At 46.0% G+C, this 22,358-nt stretch overlaps 2 protein-coding genes across 3 annotated transcripts; both read right to left on the minus strand.

The window, feature by feature from the left end:
• Positions 1 to 2,286: 2,286 nt before the first annotated feature.
• GLUL (glutamate-ammonia ligase) lies at positions 2,287 to 11,577 on the minus strand. 2 transcript variants are annotated; one of them, XM_033198582.1, is made up of 8 exons: positions 11,045 to 11,166; positions 9,878 to 10,233; positions 7,953 to 8,131; positions 6,509 to 6,670; positions 5,624 to 5,770; positions 5,138 to 5,265; positions 4,735 to 4,934; positions 2,287 to 4,104 (listed from the first exon to the last, which is right to left on the minus strand). In XM_033198582.1, exons 3-8 carry the CDS (start codon positions 8,116 to 8,118, stop codon positions 3,786 to 3,788), a joined length of 1,122 nt encoding a protein of 373 aa, XP_033054473.1. In that variant the 5' UTR covers positions 8,119 to 8,131; positions 9,878 to 10,233; positions 11,045 to 11,166; the 3' UTR covers positions 2,287 to 3,785. The 2 variants fall into 2 exon arrangements, with proteins under 2 accessions (XP_033054473.1, XP_033054472.1); XM_033198581.1 differs by lacking the exon at positions 9,878 to 10,233 and having other exon boundaries at positions 11,045 to 11,577.
• Positions 11,578 to 19,281: 7,704 nt separating this feature from the next.
• LOC117074058 (transmembrane epididymal protein 1-like) lies at positions 19,282 to 20,583 on the minus strand. The gene is made up of 2 exons (XM_033195302.1): positions 20,472 to 20,583; positions 19,282 to 20,156 (listed from the first exon to the last, which is right to left on the minus strand). Exons 1-2 carry the CDS (start codon positions 20,581 to 20,583, stop codon positions 19,282 to 19,284), a joined length of 987 nt encoding a protein of 328 aa, XP_033051193.1.
• Between the last annotated feature and the right edge of the window lie 1,775 nt (positions 20,584 to 22,358).

The raw sequence follows: 22,358 nt of genomic DNA on the forward strand, positions 1-22,358 counted from the left end.
AACAAGTATTGCAGGCACTACAACAGTTCTCAAGATACAGTGGTGAGCAAGAAAAACAGGATCTCTTGCTTTCACGAAGTTCAATTAGGAAGTCCTATTGAATGATGAGACATCTTTCTTTGGGGCAGCAAGTTACTTTCACTTAGTGGTAAAAGGGCCAAGAATAGTTTAGGAACTTCTCATCCACTTGTCTACCATTCTACACAGCAGCACAGATCTGGCTTATTAAGTGGCCCTAGGCTGGGCACGGTGGCTCACGCCTGTAATCCCAGTACTTTGGAAGGCGGAGGTAGGTGGGTCACATGAGGTCAGGAGTTCAAGAGCAGCCTGGCCAACATGGTGGAATCCCATCTATACTAAAAATACAAAAATTAGCCGGGCGTGGTGGTGCACACCTGTAGTCCCAGCCACTTGGGAGGCTGAGGCAGGAGAATCGATTGAATCTGGGAGGCAGAGGTGGCAGTGAGCCAAGATTACGCCATACTGCACTCCAGCCTGGGCGAGAGTGAGATTGTCTCAAAATCAACAAAAGGCCCTAGACAGCACCCATCCATGGAATTCTTTCAAATTCCCTATAGCTTGTGCTGTCACTTAGTTGTTATCTAGTACCTGGCAAGATGATATTAGGGGAACTCATGTTTAAGGAGTTCATGGAGACCTCCTTTTGTAAATACTGGCTTGACTCCTTAAGGTTGAAAATTTGGTCATTATTCTGTTTAATCTATCACTGATAAAAGTTATCGCATAACACAGTGTCTGCAAATGAACTATAAAAAACACCCTAGAAATACATATGTATAATATAAATGTATACAAATATGGTATATGTTTACAAATATGGTATATGTTTATATTGTGCATATATATGGACATGTATCTGCATATTGTAAAATGAAATAAATTTTTTAGAAATACAAGGGGATTGCACTGTGACCTTTAGGTCAAAGTTAATTCTAGGTGGAGGGTGGAGAAACAAATATGGGGGTTGTTTTCACCTAAATTCTGATCCTATGAACTTAAAATTCCTTCTCATGCAATCATTTTGTCAGGGAATTGATTACAATGAATGAAATCCAAAGTGCTCAGGTCACAGCCTCTTCAGTTTAGTGCTTACACTGTGTAGGAGACCCCATCCAAGAGGCTGTAAGGGTGACCAAGCAAAGGGAAGATAACTTCTGTTGGGGAGGTGGAAGTAGAGATTCAATGGAAATAAGGGTATGCATCATTTAACAACAAAATCAAGAAAATGCTAAGGATGCAAGAGGGTACTCAACAATCATGCTGAAACAACAGGTGTAAACTAGGACCATGCCAGCAAGCTAATAGGTAGATGACTCTACTTTGAATATTAAATCATATCAGGAGCCAACTTTCTTAAGAAAAACCATGGATATCTAGGATGACTTGACTAGTGTAAAATACACAGTTGGCTGAAGAACTGTGTCATATCTAAATACTATCACAGGCCCCAGCCATCTCAAACTGGTAAGAGTATTCTGCCTTTTAAAAACAATCACTATTGCCCACATTAGTAGTAGTAGTATTAATGCTATTAATAATTTTGCACGCCAACGTATTGAATAACTGCTTTTTGCTAGGTATGTGCACAGCATCATGGGAGCCGGAGGGAGCTTTTACCCAGCCTCATGAGGAATGAATGAAGGGAGGAACTGGCCAGGATAAAGTGGAATAACTTCCAGATACACAGACCAATATAGAGCAAGGGGCAAAGGCACAGGTGACTACACAGAACTTTTGAGAATCACAAGCAGTTCACCGGTCTTCCTGCAAGGCAAGATACACCCCAGGATGAGCCCATGCCTAGGGCATGGCCAGCCTTGGAAGGCTTCAACCAGCGTAGCAGGGTAGCTAGTATGTTACTTACATGAATCACTGACAACAGATAGTAGAAATTGTAAAGCCAGTTAATCATACATGAAGTATTTTAGGCTATTAGGCCAGGAATGGTCAAAACAATGTTATGGTAAGCCAAAACTAAACTCAGGGGAGCACAGAAGGGGAAGGAGTAGGGGTTGTACCCTGCTATAAAACTCTAGGCTAGGAAATGCCAAGATTGTGTGTTATTAAGTCTAGGTGAAAAACTTAATCCCAGTAGTCCCAAATACCCAAGCTAGAGAGGTACAGGAAAGGGCTGGTCAGCAACATCACTCCAGTGTTTTAAAAACTCCAAGAGTACATAAACTTGAGCTTATTTTGCCTGTTTTAGGAAATAAAGGAATATAACGGCACATAGGGATTGAAAGAACCACGAACACATCAGAGAGATCTTAGGTTAGGTTGATTTATAAGTGCTGCTTTGGGCAGTTACACAGTTTGTTTACAATGAGGAGTTATTTGACTTTGAACATACTGTACATGGCAATTAGAAGTTGTCATGGCAAGAGAAAACCATAGCTGGCCTGCCACAGCCAACACAAGAACCAGAAAATGAAGGAATAAAGGTGGGGTTTATTTCTTATTATAAAAGAAAAAAAATAATTCCTCAGCAGTCTTAACAAAGACATCAGGATACAAAATTACAAGTGTTTTGACTCCAGCCCTATCCCCATCTCCTCCAAGAGCAGAGGTAGGAGACAGCTGAAGCAAACAAGCAATTCTGTAAAAATTACCTAGAAACCCTATAAATTTGATTAAAATCTAAACTTCTATAATTTTGCTTTTTAAAAAATTTAATATCAAAAGGCCTGCTTTAGTGACATGCTGTTCCTACCAGAAAATAACCCCAATACCCCCTCTGTCGGTAACATGCTCAAGTTGACCAGCCAACTCTTATCTCTAAACCCATGTGGACAAGTGTCTGTCTTTTAAACCAAAGCCACGGAGATCAAGTGACTGCTAGTAATGTGTTAACTAATCCAGTGCCCACCTTCTCCAGAGGGTGGGCAGGGCAGAAACCCAAAAGTGGTCATGAGGACCTAACCCCAGATCACCATCTTTCTAAGCATCACCCACCTCCCTCGCTCCCTACTCAAAAGATGCTTGATTTCTAATCCGGACTATTTGTCTCAAATTTGGTGCCCTGTGACCTGGATGGTTTTTTCCTTTAGCAAAACACAAATAATCCACAAAACCATACATAGAATTTTTTGTCTTTACATTTAAATATAAAAATACTATTCTGCTTTGTGTGATAAATCAAGGACCAAGCAACATGAACCTTTTCTTCTTTCAAGGTAGGGATCTCCATCAGTTGACACTGAGCTTCGTGTTTAGAGCAGGGCATTTAGTCCCAAGCCAGGCTAGTCCCACAAGCAAGAGACCAAAGCCATTCTCTCTGATTCCCAACCCCTACCTTCTCTCCTAATTCCCACTTTTAATAGAAAAGTTGGTTATAACTTCTTAAGAAAAGTTTCCACCACAAGGGCAAGTCCTAACCTACTCAGAGGAAGTCAGGTCTTCCCCTTTCAGCTACCTTGAAGAAAAGTCCCCCTCCTGCAGACGTGCTCTGTCCGGTTAGCTATGCCTACTGGACAGGTGCACCCCATTAAATGGAAGCAGTGGTTATGTTTCCCCACCCTCTTCCCCACTAATACACTAAAAAGCTTCAGTGATAGGGAAAAAAAGGAGGGTAGGTGTGAAGAAATTAATAACTTGACCCATCTCTATCCCAGCCAAAGAAAGCAAGATTAACTGGGCACAAGGAAAGAAAAAAACGACCTTAATATTCCACCCTTTGAGTTACAATTGGGACAACTGGGAGAGGGGGAAGAGTTGGAGTGGGATGAAGAACTAGGAGGGGCTTGACAGCTACAGGTCTAGTCCACTTAGTTTTTGTACTGGAAGGGCTCATCGCCGGTTTCATTGAGAAGACACGTGCGGATGAGGGCTTCTGTCACCGAAAAGGGGTCACAGTTGGCAGAGGGGCGACGGTCTTCAAAGTAACCCTTCTTCTCCTGGCCAACAGTCCGGGGAATGCGTATGCTGGCGCTACGATTGGCTACACCAGCAGAAAAGTCGTTGATGTTGGAGGTTTCATTGAATCCAGTTAGGCGTCGGGCATTGTCCAGGCCTCCCTTGGGATCATAGGCACGGATGTGGTACTGGTGCCGCTTGCTTAGTTTCTCAATGGCCTCCTCGATGTACCTAGAAGAAACAGAAAAGATGGCAGTCCAACCTTGTCTCCAGGTATGGAGCCAAGAATGAAGTGCACCAAAATATGACACCAGTAGAACAAATACTTCACGAGGGCAGTGACTTCGTCTTCTTACCTGTGTGTCTTAGTGGTCAGAACAGTGCCCGACAAGCAGTAGAAGGTATTTGTTGAAAAGACCAATCATTTGAAACTTTCTCCCCCTCATAAGCATTAAGCTTATCCACATGCCTGTATGTATTGTTACTAATTTAGTTCTAAACGACTTTCAAATGCATGAATTTGTCAACTTTTCCCTGTCATGACATATGTGTCACAAATATATATATCGGTATATATTTATATAATGATATATGACTAATAATTATTTGTTATAATTTATATAATAATTATCACTGTGAATCAGAAGTATTATTTGGTATTTTTCAAATAGGAACAAAATGAGAATTTGAAGGCAAGTGTCAACAGCTAAGGTACGTCCAGACTGAGAAGTCAAGTTTACTTAACTCTGGCAAATATTTGCGAGTCATCCTGCAAAGGAGACTTTGCTGAGAGATTGATAAGTCTCTTCCCAAGTTCTCTGCCACAGGAGATTAAAGATGGCCCCAGCAGAAGGTACTCACTTCAGACCATTCTCCTCCCGCATGGCCTTGGTGCTGAAGTTGGTATGGCAGCCTGCACCATTCCAGTTCCCAGGAATGGGCTTAGGATCAAAGGTTGCTATCACTCCAAAGTCTTCACACACACGATGCAAGATGAAACGGGCCACCCAGAGATGATCTCCCATGCTGATTCCTTCACAAGGTCCAATTTGAAATTCCCACTAGAAACGAGAAGCTTGGCCATTAAAACAAAACCAACTGCTCACTCTAACTCAGAAGCTCCTAAACCTGTTCTCTGCTCACCTCTACTCCAACCCATTCTTAGGTTTTGGGTTAGTGAGTGGTGTATCAGCAGCCCTTACTAGCAAAAGTCCTATATGCACCTACCTACCCTTCATCATTGATGGAATGGAGTTATATTTACCTGGGCAGGCATGACCTCGGCATTAGTCCCCGCAATCTTGACTCCAGCATACAAGCAGGCCCGGTAATGGGCCTCCACGATGTCCCTGCCATAGGCTCTGTCTGCTCCCACACCACAGTAATATGGACCTACAGAAGCATCAAGACAAAACGCTAAGTCAAGAAATCCAGAGAATCCCAAAGTCAGAGATCAGAAGGCCCTTAAGCCTTGCCCGCTTGAATCACTATCCTTGCCTTCATCTGCAGGTGCAGGGCAGGGGAGGGGCAACAGGGCAGTTCCTCTTCACCTGTGGGGCCAAAGCTTCCCCCAAAACCTTACTTTATACATTTATATCCATTTTTGGACTTTGGTGATGTGAGGACTGTTTCGCCTTTACTGTATTATTTTGCTTCTTGATTCACAAAGTCACTCCCATCCCTGGGAAGGGGCATTCCGGAACAGTTAAGACACTTCTGGGAATTTCACCTCTAACCCAAGATGACTTACCCTGGGGCCCTGGGAAGCCATTGGAAGGCCAACCAAAGGGGTGCCCATCTGTCCCCATGAGGGTATATTCCTGCTCCATGCCAAACCAGGGGTGCTGGTTGCTCACCATGTCCATTATCCGTTTACAGGTGTGCCTCAAATTGGTCTCTAGAAAAAAGAGTCAATAATACGCCATCAGGGATCTAAAGGCATAGATGCTGAATACCAATGCTGATGGGAGAATAGTCTTTGGATTCTATACAACTGAGGTGTGCACTATGGGCTGAAATGACCCAGTATAGGCCTTCTTGGGATCACTGAGTCGCTGAGTCAGAAAAATGAGAGAGGCTATAACTGTACATCTGTAGGAAGACTCTGAAAGACTTCAGTTTTAACTAAACTCAGTTACAACCAAGTCACATGAGAGTGGTTTTAGAACAGGGGAACGTTCACCTTATCTGCATTCTGGCCACCTCCCAAGCACCAAATGCCAGGCACTTAACCCTCTATTCACAAGACAGCTGCTTCTGGTTGTTAGATTTATTCTTCATTTCTCAGGCACTTGGAGCCATTCTGTAATTTTTGAGAATCATTTGTCCGTTGGTTTACATTTGTCCTGGCCTACATTCCAGGCAGGAGGGCTGTTACTGGGGACTCCAAGACTGGCAAACAGATCTGGACAAATCTAATGCTATTTTATGCTACCAACAGACAAGACCATAGAAAGATGGGCCATATTATCTCTTCCTCAAAGCAGAAGTTCAGGGAAGAGGCTCAATCACTCAGATTCTTAAAATAGTCATGAAATAGCCTAGTCTTCCCAATACTGATTGCAGAATGTCTCCTCCCTCCCCTTCACAGCATTCACAGATTGAGGAGAGGAATCCATAGCTGTGCTATACACACCTGAAGGCCTTCGATTGTACTTGAAAACTTCACACAATACCAGCTTGTTAGGGTCCTTACGGAAGGGGTCCCGAAACATGGCAGCAGGCACGAGATACATGTCACTGTTGGAACCTTCAGACTGTAAAGTACTAGAGCCATCGAAATTCCACTCAGGCAACTCTGGGGCAAAAAGAGGGAAAATTACATTTAAAACGTACAGGAGCTTTCCAAGCAATCCAAATACATCCAGCCCTTCACTCACCTTCCCATCTCTAAAGATCTCTTTTCCAGGAAGTTATTAAGGCATAAATGCCATCATTAATATGTATACCCTGGCACCTGTACCTGATCCTACAGCCCTTCCTATCAGAGTTCCAAGTAAGACCACTGTACCACTTCCTTAAAAGAAATACATCAGACACTCCCTTCCCAAATGTCTTCCAGGAGACAAACTGAAGTATTCTGTTACCATTACCAGCCTATCAGTCACTTAAAATACTGAGATAGTGAAGGATTCTGATTCTTCCCTTAGGCAACGTGTCGCTTCCTTCTTCTCATGCCCCCAGTGTATTCTGGCAAGTAATGTCCTTACTTTATAGATGAGGGAACAGACAACTAGAAGGATGACTTACTCAAGGATGTTCCCTTATTACTACCTATCCACCTTTCCCAAAGACTGCTTTGTCTCTCTAGCTGACTGAGTTCTCTGAAGGCAGACACCAGACTCTCACTTTGTATCTTCAGTGTCTGTGAACTATCTGCCACATAGCAAGTACACAATATAGGCTTTGTATTATGATCATTCACTTATTCAAAAAGGAAAAGTAAGCTATCCTAAACCTGGTAGGAGGTGATACTTTCCTCTGGCCCCTTTCTGGAACAGGGAAGACTATGGCTTGTTTTAGACTGAAAAATGAAGGTCATGATTATAATCTAACTGTAGCTCCTAGAGGGATAAGCAATTAAGACAGTTTAAGAATTTCCAAAAGTGCCATCAACTAAAAATCGGTCCTATTGGAAAACCATTTGAGAGCATTTGCTTCACATCTAGAAGCCCAGTGATGTGAGTATTAAGCACAGTTTTCTAAGAGTTTGTAAACTAGATGGCATTCTCAGGTTAGAGCAGTGGTTTTCTGAGGGTGCCTTAGAGTCAGGTAAGTGGGGATGCCCAGGTCGGCAATCTCTAATCCCCATGAGACTCTCCATAAACCACACTTAATTTTTCTTCAATACACCGGCCTACATGCACAGTTCCATTTAAATAAAGGGTTCCATTGTTGCTCTGCTTTGAGGCAGTGTAGGAGCTTAATGTTGACTGAATGAAGTCTGAAAAGCCCTGCCTTAGAAAAGCTTTACAACAAACAGAATAAAGAGGCCTAATCCAGAGGCTGAGTCAAAGGCTGCTGCCCACCCTTCTGCAGATCCCACCCAGCGTGTGCTCCACTCCACATTGCTGTCTCACCTTCCACACACTTGGGCTCACTGTCCAGGGTCCGGGTCTTGCAGCGCAGTCCTTCTCCAGTACCATCGATCCAGATATACATGGCCTGAACTTTCTCACCCTGAGGCAGGGACATGTACACCTGCTTGATGCCTTTATTTAAGTGGGAACTTGCTGAGGTGGTCATGGTGGAAGGTGTTCTGGAGAGAGAACAAAAATAACATTGTTAACGCCCATTCCAAACTGATCCCCTGCAAAAATGGCTTAAGAGGGACAACTGAATCAAAAGTTGTGAATCAAGGTGTAAGTGCCAACCAACTCCTTCCCCTGTGGAAGTCAACACGCAGAAAGTTATGTTTACTCACTCTTTCAGGGGAATTAGTTTTATAGTAGGCGAAAATCTCCTTTATAATAGGCTGTAAAACTGATCACCACCTTTTGAAGCAATTAACACAGATGCCTGCTAAAGAAAAGATCAGGCCCTTGGTAGTAACTCAATGCCTCTTGCATCTCTGAGCTCAAAGGCTTAAGTGCCACAGCTACTGCAGATCCCAGGCTTCCAAGTGAGAACTTATACTTGTGAGGACTGTCTATTCCTTCGGTGTAGCTGAGGGAACACTAAACTATCCAAATACTAAACTATCAGAGGAAACAAACCAAACCAATACACAAGTTTATAAAACATAGAACTTTTTCCAATACAAGTAAAATCCAGCCACAGAACAGGCTTGGCTTCCAAGATTTGTTTTTCTCTTTGCCTTTCATCCTAGCTGTGGTCTTAACTGAAACCCACGGCCACTCCCCACCAAAAGAAAACCCACTACACATTTAGATTTGAGGATGAAACAAGGTTATAATATATATATATATTTTAAAGGCTAGCAGTTTCCTGCAACAAAAGCTGATTCAAACCAGATTCTAAGGGGCATGCTGCCATAATTTCCATAGATCTCACGCAAAGTTTCACTTAAGATAGTGAGCAAGAATCACAACATTATGGAATTCCACAAGAAGACTTCAAGTAATTAGGAAATTTCCACTTCGAAATCAAAAAGACTGGAATTTTAAAAGCCATGAGGCATACTAATAACTGCCAACCACGACCACAAAACCTCTGAAAGAACAGAAACTCTGAAGCCACAACAGCCGAAGAAGAAACGTTCTCTCCCTCCCTCCTCCCTCCGTGGCCCAGGGTGGCTAGAAAGGGAACACATTGTTCTGCTCCAACGACTAGGGCAACGTTCTGAAGTACAGTGGCAAAGTTTCTATGGGCAACCGTCCATGTTTGCCCAGCTGAAAACATAACTGCTTCTTCCTCTGACAGCCTCACCACCCTTCCCCTTGGGGAAGACCAACACCCCAATATTGCCTCTAGAAGATTCAGTCGGCCAAATCCTACTTCCCACCTCCGTCCCAGAACGCTTCAGCTCCCGCTAAAAGCTACAACCCACCTAGGCGGGCGGATCACCTGAGGTACGGAGTTCGAGACCAGTCTGGCCAACATGGTGAAACCCAGTCTCCCCTAAAAATACAAAAATTAGCTGGGCCTGGTGGTGCACGCCTGTAATCCCAGCTACTCGGGAGGCTGACACAGGAGAATCGCCTGAACCCCAAAGGTAGAGGTTGCAATGAGCCAGAAGATTGCACCACTGCACTGCAGCCTGGGCGACAGATCGAGACTCTGTCGGGGGGGGGGGGAAAAAAAGCTACAACCCAATTTCTCAGCTGTCCTCTCCAACCTGTTACACCACCAATATCATGCACACTTTGTCCTAAGCCTGCTTCGGATCTCTTGCTCTTTTCCGTAAGCCAGTTGGATGCCAGCACTCTATCAACTGCTGCTGCCGTGGCGCCAAGTTTACGTGGGGGGAATGGATTCTGAAGTTTTTAGCCGTTTCTGCAGCTCCCACCAACTCTGGGGTCGTCCTCCCTGCCCCCTCACTCACCCCAGCCACAGAAAGTCAAGCGTATTGTTAGGGTTGCCCTCTTTAGCCCTTCTCTTTTTGGAGTGGCGTTCGCGCCTCTCCTCTTTCTCAGACCCTAGCTGGTCCAAGCACCGGAGCTTTCTGGGCGAGGGCGATGGAGAAGGGGACAGACAGCGGTCGGCCCGGGGGGTGTCGAAACAGGCCGGTTGGTGGGTTAAGGTCTTAATCTTGACTCGAGATTTCTCCCCGGAGTTCACAGAGTAGGCGACGAAGCCGAAGCAGTTGGAGGGCGACCCGGAGGAGTCTGACTTCTGGTCGTCTTCATAATTTTCATTGGTTGCTTTCAACGTGAACTTGCGGCTGGGGGAGGATCCCCGCTTCCCGCCCCCGAGGGAGCTGTAATTATCCACTTTGAGAGTAGCCCCTTCCCACTGAAATGTCCCTAAAACGGGCGCCCCGCCCCTCGGACCCCCGTCTGAATCTCAGGGCCTCACGGAGGTGGCCATACCCCACCGCCGAGGGGTTGGGGGGGTCCCCGGGGAGGGTGGGGGCGCAGGCCGGAGGGACGGCGCGCTGCTGCTGCCTCCGCCCGGCCCCACTTCTCCACCGACTGCGCCGAGGCCCGGGCTCTCCATTGTTCGGTCACACTGTTAGGCCCCCGGGACCCAGAGGCGGGAGCCGGCCGCGCAAACAACGCTCACTGTTACACTCCGCAATCGAGGCGTCTCAAGGATCGCCAGAACCACAACGACTGCCCCACCACGAGGAAGGCAGCGAGGCGCCCGCGCCAACCAAGCGCCTTGCTTGCGCTCTGCAGGGGACCGCGCCGCCACTCCATCCACAGCGCAAACACTGCGAGCCCCAGGGCGCGGGCCAGCCCAAAGGCCTCCAGGGGCGGCGCTTGGGCCGCAAGTAGTGAAAAGATCAAAACAACTCACCCCGCCCTTCCCAGAGCCTGGCCAAGGGCGCGCCCCACCAGCGCCAGCCCCAGCGGGTCCAAGCCGTCGGCGGCGGAAGCACGCGGGAGGAGGACTCGAGCCGGACCTCAGGCCCGGGCCAGAGAGACCGCAGCGTAGGGCTGGGACTGGAGAAGCAGGTGGCCGAAAAAAGAGGCTGGGCGGCGCGCCTCGCGGGGTAGCAGGGGCGGTGCGCGTCACTTGGGTGCCACCAGGCCGTCCGGGGGCTTACCTGGGCGCCGAGCAGGCGGGCGGGTAAAGGCAGGCCGCGAGAGCGAGGTTAGGAGAGGAGAGGAGGCCGTAGTGCTGCTCACACGCTCCGCTCTTCTCCCACTCTCGACTCTGCAGGGCCACCCGCGGCCCCGCACCCTTTATCCGCGGCCCGGGGCCGCCCCCGGTGCCCTGATTGGCTCCCAGCGGCCGGGAGCCCTGGCCGATCAGCTGATGCATTCCCCGGCCCCGCGGCCATTGGGCGAGGAGCCCGGCAGGCGCCGCTGGGGTGGGGGAAGCGAGCTGGGAAAGAAAGAAAGAGAAAGGGGCGTGGGGGAGGGGCAGGGCGGCGTGGGGGAGGGGAGCGGAGCCGGGAGGGCGGAGGGCGGAGGGCGGAGGGCGGAGGGGTGAGCTGCTGCCAGGCCGGGAAGCCTTCGCTCGCCGCCCGCCCGCTCGCTGGCCCGCCAGGTGCCGCCCCACGGCCCGCAGCCCGGGGCCCCGAGGCTCCCAGCAAAGCGCCCTGGACCTCTGCCCTGCAGTCTTTACGGGCAATAGTTTTACGAGGAGAGCTCTCTGGGGAAATGCGGAACCAGGGAAACCGAATTTAGCATTTTGTTGCGAGGGAGCCTCCGAGCCCCGCTTCCCGTGGGCAGGGGTTAGCTTGAGAGGGAGCGCGGGGCGCGGGACCCGGGGGAACCTTGGGCGGGCCTGGGCTAGCGTGGGTGCCGCTCGGGCCTGGGGACGGGTCCGGGTTCCCAAAGCCTGGAAGAGCCGCCCGCTCCGGCTCTGTTGGCTCTGGGGAAATAAACAGAACTCTGCCATTTCACATTTGAAATCAACGTGCTGTGTCTCTAATTTCACAGAGGATTCTGGAGGGCAGTAGAAACTAAGTCTGGAGACCTGTGTCATACCGCTGGCCAGACCCTAGGCAGGTCTCTCAGGGCCCAAGTTTCCTCATCTGCAAAATAAAGTGGTCATCGAAAACGATCTGTGGAACCGCCCACTAGATTTGAAATTCTGTGTGCAAACTGCCCCCTGAGCAGCCAAAAGGAAATCGAGGTGTTCACTTGCCCCTTTCGAAGTCCAGGAATTGTCAAGAAATGTCTTAAACGAATTCTCCCTGGTTTTGCTTTATCAAGTGCGGCTTCTTGTTAATCTGGAAAATGGGAATACATACCTCTCCTCTCAGCTTGCCGTCATGGTTGGGAAAATGTGTATGTGAACACAATCTTGAAATGGATGTTTGTCAGCAGATGCACAATAAATATATGTGTACCTAGAGACACAACATAGGTAGATAGGTAGGTAGATAGATATTGCTATCTGTACTGTTACTCGATCATTCTGTTTTTAGTGCCTGAAATCTACCTGATGGTGTCCAGCTTTTATTGCTTCTTTCAGTTTAAAGAGCAAGAATTTATGCTTCCAGTGCCTTTGGAAGAGGAAGGGAAGAAGTTTGTTCTAGTTGTTTTGTACCGCAAATATGGAAAAGAAATGTTGCCTGCGACCACATACACATAACTTGGCTTCTTTGGTCAACATCCCTTTCCTTTAAGAGTGTATAACACTGTAGTACTTTTAAATGACAGATGCAGCATTCATCTCAAACAGGGGTTTTGGGGATGTTTCAGACTGGTGACATTTTGGATTGTGTAGGTTGCCTTACAAATTCCTTGTTAAATTTCAGTGCTGCCCCTTGAAGCATTCCATTGTGGTGGCTACAGGCACGGCTGCAGGTCAGGCAAACCTAGGTTCAAATCCAGGCTTTCCTTTCATACCAAATCACTTAGCCACATGAAGCCTGTTTTTTTGTCTATAATAAAAGAGGGGTAATAATTGTTACCTTATAAAAGGATTAATTGTGATAGTACATGCAGAAGAGATTGAGTAGTCCCTGGTGCATCGTAAATGTTTAGAAAACAGCAATTATAATTATCATAGGCCAAGTTCTATAATCTGAGGTGATTGGATTCTTTCTTTCCCTGTAGCGACTTTTGAATACAACTTTTCTGACTCAGTGTAATGCTTTACCATTCATTATATTGAACTGGACTTAACCTTGGTAACACAGTGCGTGGTCTTCATTTCTTTCTTTAAAGGTGTGAGTTTAAATGGTTGAGGAAGCAAAGGAGGAGAAAAGTGACGTTTTTATTTTAAAAGATGTTTTTAATCATTTCCAGATACCAAACTACCAAACCATAAGCCAGAGCCTCTGCTACACACACCACCAGCACCTGAGGTGGGGATGGCAAACATAACAGAGAACGGAATGGTAAGGTGTGAGTGCAGTTCTGCAGGCTTACAGTGTTTCTGCCATTGGAGTGCCTGCTTCCCTTGCTAGATGTCTTGACCTCATTGAGCAGTTTATTCATTGTCATATCCTGCAGTAGTGTCCCGGGTGAGTGTTCAATAAATGATACTTGTTAACCATACAGAAGTGACTGCGGCACTATCAAGAGAACCACGTGCTTTGAGCTGCTTTTCTGATAATGGAAATGGATTTGCTTTGATCCATTCATGTGACCAGGGGCACGCTTTGTAAGGTTAGGAACATAATACCTATATAATGACCACTGACTCTTTCAGGAGTGAACAAGAGGCCTTGTCCTCCTCGGCCAGCCCCACATTTACTTAAAGTGACGAAATTAGGGCCCAGATGAGTCCAAGAACTGACCAGCGAGGCTTGAGCTTAGGCAAGAAGTAAAAGCGGAAGAAAACCCTTAACTGGTTCGCCCCCAGAAACCCAGACGGTACTTTTAGAGAAGTTAAAAGTAAAACAGCCTGTTTCATCCAGTTTGACTTTGCTGTGTCTGCTGCCCTTTCTTCTCCCTCCCCTTCTTCCCTAAATTGCTGCCCACCCCCATTCTTCACCCCCACCATAAAAAGAGCATTAGAATGCTTGAACCCATGAACTTTTCTGTTTCTTGGTACACACCGTATCAGTGCTGACAAGGGGTTCCATTGCATGTGCTTTGAAGTCATGTTTTTCTCTCTTAGAGTAGAATTGCCATGTCCAAGGGGTGGGTGGAGTGGGACAGCAATTACAGGGAAAGATTTTGTTCCAAATCTGCAGAAATAGCCTGAGATTAAAAGTATTTCTTCAGTGTTACTCTGCTGCCTGAAATAAACGCTTTGTATTAGGATTTTGCTCTACCCCCAAATCTTGTCTCTATTAGGAAACAACTTTTTCTCTCTTTTTTTTTTCTTTTTTGAGACAGAGTCTCACTCTGTTGCCCAGGCTGGATGCAGTGGCGCGATCTCAGCTCACTGTAACCTCCGCTCACTGCAACCTCTGCCTCACGGGTTCAAGCAATTCTCCTGCCTCAGCCTCGTGAGTAGCTGGGATTAGAGGCGTGTGCCACCACAGCCGGCTAATTTTTTGGATTTTTAGTAGAGACGGGGTTCAGCATATTGGCCAGGCTTGTCTTGAACTCCTGACCTAGTGATCCGCCCGCCTTGGCCTCCCAAAGTGCTGAGATTACAGGCGTAAGCCACCGCGCTCGGCCCTGTCTCTTTTTAAAGGATCCATTCTCACTCTGCAAGTAAGAAATCCTTTACCTGGCGATCTGGAGTGCCTTCCCAGGGCCTCTGTGGTTGCCTTGTACACATTAGACACAAAATTTAGGGTAGGGCTCACACCAACCAAACCTTTTCTGTTTAGGAAATGGAATTTTCCCTGCATATGAATGATTTCAACAGGCATTCCGGGAGACCTTTAAATCATGTAAAAGAGACACAATTGAGACTCAGCGTTGGGGAACACCCTGGAAACCCAACCCAGAATTGTATAATATTCTTTTAAAAATTATTATTATTATGTAATAAACCAACATCAGTTCTTTCTTTCCAAAAGAATGGACCATAGTAGAATCTTAAACCAGATCAAAATAATAATAATAAAAATGAAGAAGAAATGAAACAGCTCTGGAAGTTGATAGCATTATTCTTAAACCATAATTTAGGGAAAAGCTGTAGTTGGCCAAGCTTTCAAATTTCACTTTATACAATTAGAGAAGGAAAGACTACATTATACTTCAGTTCAATAACTAGCACTGAGAATGGAGGAATTGTTCTTTATAGTCTTTGATTGGTATTTTTCAGTTCAGAACAGGAAATTGGAAATTCAAGTCTCAGCCATATCTCTAGCCTGATTTGAGTTTTGTAGGATGCCTGCTGAAATCAGTCAAATACAAGGAATGCTTCATTTTCCCAACTGCATGTTATGATGGAAGGTTTGGGTCTGTTTGAGCTCTACCCTGAATCATGTCTCTAGCAAGAAACTACGTGGAAAGTTGGGAAGAATCAAGTTCAACTTAGTTAACAAACATGGGGAAATATGTCCTATTGAGAAAATTAAAGCCTTACAATTCTAGAATTATATCTTCACATCATTCTATCTTAAAGATGAGGAACTGAAGCTTAGATAACTCATAATAACTTGATGAAGTCACATGAGGGCAGTATTTTAGAGCCTAATGAGCTTTCAAGGTGCTGTTCTTTTTCTATTCCCTTTCCTTTAGTCTCTTTGGTCTGTGGGTGATCTGTTCCGGGGCCACCATCTCTAAAATACTGAAATTCCTACAGTCCTCACTGAGGGAGGTGCAGAGGACAGGAACCAACTATTTCCCTCTCAATCCTGGGTGTGCTTACCCAGTGACTTCGATATAGCAGACACTCAATATATATTTTCTTTGTGAATAACTAAATTACCAGAAAAAAAAAAAAAAACACCGTAGGACAGATTCTCTTTGAAGGACTCTTTGGAGATCATTTTCACGTCTGATAATCTGCCTCCAGTTTCCTTGTTTTGTGAATCTGAGGTTTTTGTAGACACGTTTAGTCCTTTATTCTCAATTTACACTGTACAGATCTTTGTTCTGTAAATTGGAACATTATTGAAGCTAATTTAAAAATTTAGGGAATTTAGCATTCTAATCAAAAAATTATTTAGATCAGCGTATGTGCTTTAGTTGGTGCCATTCCCAAAGAAATCCTCAATGGGATCCACAGCCCTTCCTCCCCTCCCACCTCATTAGTTAATTTGGATCCCTGTTTATTTCACATTCACTCACCAAATTTTAACGGTCAAACAGCCCTAGGGTATGTTTTCTGGATGCTTGGGCAATTCTTAGTCCGGTTCTGGATTTTTCCTGGCCTTTCTCCTTTCCCACTTCTTTTAAACCCGTCCTGGGGAGACTTGTTTACTGGGGTTGGAGAATCAGAAGCTTGGCCAGGGTGGTGTGAACCTAGTGCCCTCTGGTGGAATTTTGTGAGAATGACAAACTTCTCCCCAAAAGCTTGAGTGTTTTGAGTTTTTTCTTGAGTAGCCTTTAGTGGGAGGACCTTTCTGTTACATCTTAAATCTAGTAAGTTAATAACGTGCAAGCTTATTGCCTACACTGAATATTTGAGAGCTATTATGTTGGGGGTATCACTTGATTACCAGAGGTTTATTGTTATAGAATTAGGCCTCATTACAGGAAAGAGGCAACTAAGTGTTTGTGCTTTTTCATCCCCTCCCGTTAATGTGTAAGAGAGGTAAAGAGAAAAAGAAGGCTCCCAAAGAAAAGTAATCGAAAAAAGTCTAGGAACCAAGAGTAAAGGGGAAATGGCAAGCATTAGAAGCCTTGGTCACAAACAAGTCTTATCCCCAGCACTTGCTTTGGATCTGAGCCCGGAAATGTAAGACCCAGCCAGAAGTTGAGAGTCTGCCAGATTCTCACCCCCTAGGGGAGATGGGGGTCAGGGTAGAGGACAGAAAATGTTGCATAAAGACACTCCTAAGGGAGGTCTAGGGTGTTTACACTGTGTTGTTTGCTTCACCTGGGCTTTCTGGCTGGCTGACTTTCTTTCTTTCTCTTTTCTTTTCCTTCTTTTTTCTTTTTTTCTTTTTAGACATAGTCTCACTCTGTCATCCAGGCTAGGGTACAGTGGTGCAATCTCAGCTCACTGCAACCTCCGCCTACCAGGTTCAAGTGATTCTCCTGCCTTAGCCTCCCGAGTATCTGGGATTATAGGTGTGTACCACCATGCCTGGCTGATTTTTGTATGTTTAGTAGAGACAGGGTTTCACCATGTTGACCAAGCTGGTCTCGAACTCCTGACCTCAAGGTATCCGCCCGCCTTGGCCTTGCAAAGTGCTGGGGTTAGAAGCGTGAGCCATCTTTCTTTCTTTCACAATTTCATTTTTTTTCATTTTGAGATAATTTGCTTCTCCATTGCCATTAGCAAAGTCATTGTGGCCCAGAGGACACAGTCACGCTTGCGTCAGACACACCTGCACTTAAATTCCTGTCTTGCTTCATACCAGCTGTGAGACTTGGGCAAGTCAACCTGCTAGAGTCTCAGTCTTCTAGAGATTCCTTATAGAAACATTTGTGAGGATTAAAAACAATAACGGAGTCAACTTCAGAAACAAGTTATTGGATTTTATTATACCTCAAAACAAGGAAGAGAGTGGGTGCATTACTAAGGCAATGACTCAGTGTTCAGGACTGTTGTTGTCACCCAGAGAGGTTCACAAAACCTCCAACCTGTCCAGCAACACATTTAGAAGAAACAGGATTAGGGAAAATTCTGGAAGCAAAGAAGACTTTATTAAACATAACCATGATCCACAGCTGGAGTATACACAGGAAATTTGGTAACTTGGATAAGGCAAAGCCTTTTCCCTTTAGGAGCCTCTACTTTAGTGGGTGAGGGAAAACCTCCTAAAAGAAAATGATTTCAGCAGCAGTATAAAAGAAAGTGTGTCACCTGTTTGAGCAGAATAACAAGGCAGATTTAATGTAAGTGCCCAAGAGTTCCAAAACAAGGGAATCAATAAGAGTTCTGGTGCCGGGCGCGGTGGCTCAAGCCTGTAATCCCAGCACTTTGGGAGGCCGAGACGGGCGGATCACGAGGTCAGGAGATCGAGACCATCCTGGCTAACACGGTGAAACCCCGTCTCTACTAAAAATACAAAAAACTAGCCGGGCGAGGTGGCAGGCGCCTGTAGTCCCAGCTACTCGGGAGGCTGAGGCAGGAGAATGGCGTAAACCCGGGAGGCGGAGCTTGCAGTGAGCTGAGATCTGGCCACTGCACTCCAGTCCTGGGCGACAGAGCGAGACTCCGCCTCAAAAAAAAAAAAAAAAAAAAGAGTTCTGGAGAAGGCCTCCTTGGGGGTACTCGGTGTGGTGGGGGTGGATGTAGGTTTATTCCGGGAATCGAATAACATGGTAAATATGTGACTGTAGGATGACTGACTGTGATATGCAAGGAAAAGAAATTTACAAAGACCCAAGAATGGTATCTGCTAAACTGCTTGTGCAAGGATGGTCATGGTGAAATAGGAAAGTTTGGGCTAGAGTAAGAGTAATAAAATGAGAAGTCAGGAAAGTACTGAGCATTTGAATTCTATAAAAATGCTATAGCATTTGAATTCTATACAAATTTAAATTATGGAAATTTGAAATGTTATTAAGTATTTTAAAAGTCTCACTTTATATGCAACATTTGAAATGAAGCCAATTCTTGAAAGCTAGGGGGAGAGAATGAGGCAAAACGAGCATAATTTCAGCCTGTATGAATTAATTATAAATTCTATCATGCTGCTTCCACATGGTGACACCACTTTGGTGAGCACATAAAGTGCCCACTTTTCTTTATCAAGATGGGACTTGAATGGGTCCAGTTGTGAGTTGTGAGAAGTCTTTATTCCCTCAGGTAAAAGGCAATCCCTTGTGCCTGACGAAGAAGCTAGTGATAGCATAACTGCTAGACTCTTGTTCTCTTCCCTTCACAGCTCTTCCTTCTGTTACATTCTCTTCCCCCAGTGGCTTTTATTGCACACTAATTTGTTCTCCTGGTCCTTTTCCTTCCCTCCTCCAAATCCCATCAGCATCTCTTTCTCAATCCCTCTCCCCTTATCTTCTCAGTAATTAGAGGCTCAGAGACAGAAAATGTACCAGCACGGGCATGGTGGCAGCCTCCTGTAATTGCAGCTACTCGGGAGGCTGAGGCAGGAGATTTGCTTGAACTCGGGGGGCAGAGGTTACAGTGAGCTGAGATTGTGCCATTGCACTCCAGCCTGAGCAATAGAGCGAGACTCTGCCTCAAAAAAAAAAAAAAAGAAAGAAAACAGAAAATGAACCAGCTGACAGGACCAACTCCTAGCTTTCAAGGCCATTACCTTCACCAAGGAGGATATCATGCTCATGGCTGAGGAGCCCACAGAAGGAAGATGAGGTGGACGATGTGCCAGCCACTGTAGGCCCTGTGTCAGGGGGAGCACTTTGCAAGGAGGAGAGCCTGGCCCTCTTTCTCTGACTGCTCCACTTCCTGTAGCAACTTGTAGAGGGGTCCTGGAGTGCTTGCGTAATACGGAGCTTCTTTGGGCCCGGTCAGCTTCAAGCTGGGACTGTAACAATGATACCAAAAGGAAGAGAAGCCATAGATTCCCAACAGGAATGAGGCATCGATCATCACATGCCAGCAGAAGAAGGTGGTGACAAACATGATGTCACTGATGTCATCGTCTTGCCATGGGTAGCCAGAGACAGGTCTGTATAGAATAAAGCCTGCCTGCATCAGCCAGGAGCCCATCATCAACATCAGAAAGGTCTCCATCAGCTGGAGATGACACATGTTGGGAGCCCACAGCTCTGCAGTCAACACCAGCAACAGCAGGAACACCACCAAAATGAGCAGAGAGTGAACATGCAGCTCCACCCCTTCTGAGTCTTTAGCATGTGACACCATCAGCAGCAGGAGTTCATAGATGATCAGGACCAGGGTACCTTTTTCTAGGCCCACACACCTCTGAGGCAGCACGTTGTTGCTCATGAAGTCCACACAGCCATTGAGAGTAAGGAGGATGAACATGGTGAGGTGCTGCCACTCTTTGGGGTACATGAACCTTGGTGGCAGCTCCCTGTTCATCAATGTCAGCCCTCCTTTAATGCAACTGACCTCATAAACTGTCAACAGGGAGCCAGTCGCCATCTTCAACAAACCTCCATAGGATATTTTCCACAGCCTGGCACATCTTCCCTTATTCCTGGGAGGGGATGAAGGATATAGGAGAGAGTCACTGAATATTATAGCTTTGGAGATTACTACTGCCTGATATAGTCCATATAAGAACAGAAACAGCCCTGGATACACATGACCAATAAAGGTTCCCATGGAACCATCGATCTGTCCACTGAAGGAGAGAAAAGCAATACTCAGGCACAGCCTCACTTTATGCAGCCACTTCAAGTTCTGGGCTTTGGAAAGAACTGCCTTCCACCTACTTTTATCATCTCACCGCACCCACTGCTCCCCCACAAAGAGGAAATGTTTCTCAAGACAAGCCTACACATTCGGTGGAATATGGTCTATCTAATTCCATTCCATTCTGGTACATTGGGAATGCACTGGCTTCTGCCAAAGAAGTTGGTGAATGGGCTTTCAGAGGACCCTCTTACAGCCCTTGAGGTGCTTCTGGTTACACTCATCCCTACGTCCCATGGCTTCCTTCCTGTTGTCCTGCCCAGAGCTCCGAGGAGAAAAGGAGAGGAAAATGGAGTGGGTTGCCATGACGGTATCCAACAAATTATGGACACTCATAAACTCTTGAGTATACTTTAGTCCTTCTCAGACATCATTTTGGTCCAATTGTAAAGTCAAGCATTTTCTTTATGGATACTTTTGAACATTTGGATATATAGTATATTTAGCACCTATCTGGCTTTCTACTTATCTGTGATAGACTCATCTTGAAGACCTCCAAGAAAGCCCCCTTCAGCATCCCCCTGTTACCCGCTCACATTCCCCCAACCACCACCACTTCAAAATTTCTTCCAGCCAGGAGATGAATCTGAAAAGCCAACCCTGGGTATTGATTTTAGGGGCTGTGGTGATTTTGTAGTAGTGTCAGCATAACTGAGCTTGAACCCAGAATTTCCTTCCCAGTGTGTTTCCAAGTTAGGTTTGGCTACAGGTGGAATTTACATGAGAATCTGAAGGTGGAAGTGAAGCAGCAACCTAAGAATACTCCAAAGGCGTAGGGTGCTGGGTACTGCTGTAGTTCATGCATTGTGTCACTGTTCTGCAGGCTCACCTCCCAGATGAGCAGCGGCCAGGCCTAGAGCTGCCCTGATCTACTCTTTGTGTGAAGGGCACCAATTCCTTCTGCAGATTGCCTGCCCTTGAGGTATGAGATAGGGAGAGGGCATGGGCTCCAGTTTGTCCTTGTAGGTTTTAGTTTTGGTTTGTCTTTGGCCTTCCCTCGTTCATATAATATGGTTCTTGCTGACTGCTGCCACCTCAACCTGAAACGACTTCAGGTCCCCAGCACAGCAGAGAGAAAACAGCTTTCCGTAGATGTTGTCACCAGCTCCCATGTGTAAGGTCTAGTTTCTATCAGGCATCCATATCCCATCGCTCTGCTTCCATCAACCAGCCCTAACTGATACAAGGAAGTAACATGAGTCCTGAAAATGGAGATACCACTGAGAGGAATCACCCCAGTGAGCTGGTATTGGCCACTGATATTTTAATGTGAAATAGCCACCAGCTTCCTTTCTCAGTGATTACTTGATGAGTGTCTAATGCATCTAGGAGGACAGAGTTCTAGGTATTGGGTAACAGCCCTCCGAGCCTGAGAAAGGGGGATGGTGGAGAACAAGGTACAGGGAATGTGAAGCATCCCTGGGCACACAAGTGGTTCTGGGTTTATTGCAGAGGGTCCCTGCAGCAGGAGTTTCTCTGAGGGCAATAGGTGTGCTGAGGCGAGTGGAAGTTCATCGCAGATGGTGAACCTTGCTGACTCAGTCCTCTGCGTAATCATCCCTGCTCACACTACAAGCAATGCTGTAAAGCAGCGGCAACACCTGTGTGCTGATGGCGCCCCCAGTGGGGAGGAGGAGAGTTTACACACAGGGCACAGTGCTGCCTCTGAGCCCTCTCTCCCGTCCAAATGCCTAACTTACTTACACTTTCTCAAGGCCACTTTATGCCAGAAAAATTAGATATCGCTCTCTGCAGTTGAGCATGACAATAATTCATACTTCTTGCAGTTGTGAGAGCTGGTGTGGCTGGGGAGTCGAATGTGAAGGTAGGCTATAAAAACAAAACTTAATTCTGCTTTCTGAAGGAATTTACTTTGCTTATTTAATTTTAATTTTTAGTTGTTCTTATAAAATTAATATACAGTCATTGTAGAAGAATCAGGTTTTTTTTTTCTTTTTTCTTTTCAAAGACAGATTCTTACTTTGTTGCCCAGGTTGGTCTTGAACTCCTGGGCTCAAGTGATCCTCCTGCCTTACCGCCCAAACTGCTGGGATTGCAGGTGTTAGCCACTGTGCCAGCCT

This window comes from Trachypithecus francoisi, unplaced genomic scaffold (assembly GCF_009764315.1).
Source record: "Trachypithecus francoisi isolate TF-2019V2 unplaced genomic scaffold, Tfra_2.0 Lachesis_group5, whole genome shotgun sequence".
NCBI lineage: Eukaryota > Metazoa > Chordata > Mammalia > Primates > Cercopithecidae > Trachypithecus > Trachypithecus francoisi.

Bases quoted from the DNA above. Each gene is read 5' to 3' on its own strand.
- GLUL (XM_033198581.1), bottom strand. From the start codon at position 11,262: ATGCATCAGCTGATCGGCCAGGGCTCCCGGCCGCTGGGAGCCAATCAG. The intron at 6,671-7,952 runs GTGAGACAGCAA...TTTTTGCCCCAG, and splicing joins TGAGCCCAAGTGTGTGGAAG to AGTTGCCTGAGTGGAATTTC. The intron at 5,266-5,623 runs GTAAGTCATCTT...ATGCTTCTGTAG, and splicing joins TGGCTTCCCAGGGCCCCAGG to GTCCATATTACTGTGGTGTG.
- LOC117074058 (XM_033195302.1), bottom strand. From the start codon at position 20,583: ATGGCAACCCACTCCATTTTCCTCTCCTTTTCTCCTCGGAGCTCTGGG. The intron at 20,157-20,471 runs GTAAGAGGGTCC...ATGTGTATCCAG, and splicing joins CCAGAAGCACCTCAAGGGCT to GGCTGTTTCTGTTCTTATAT.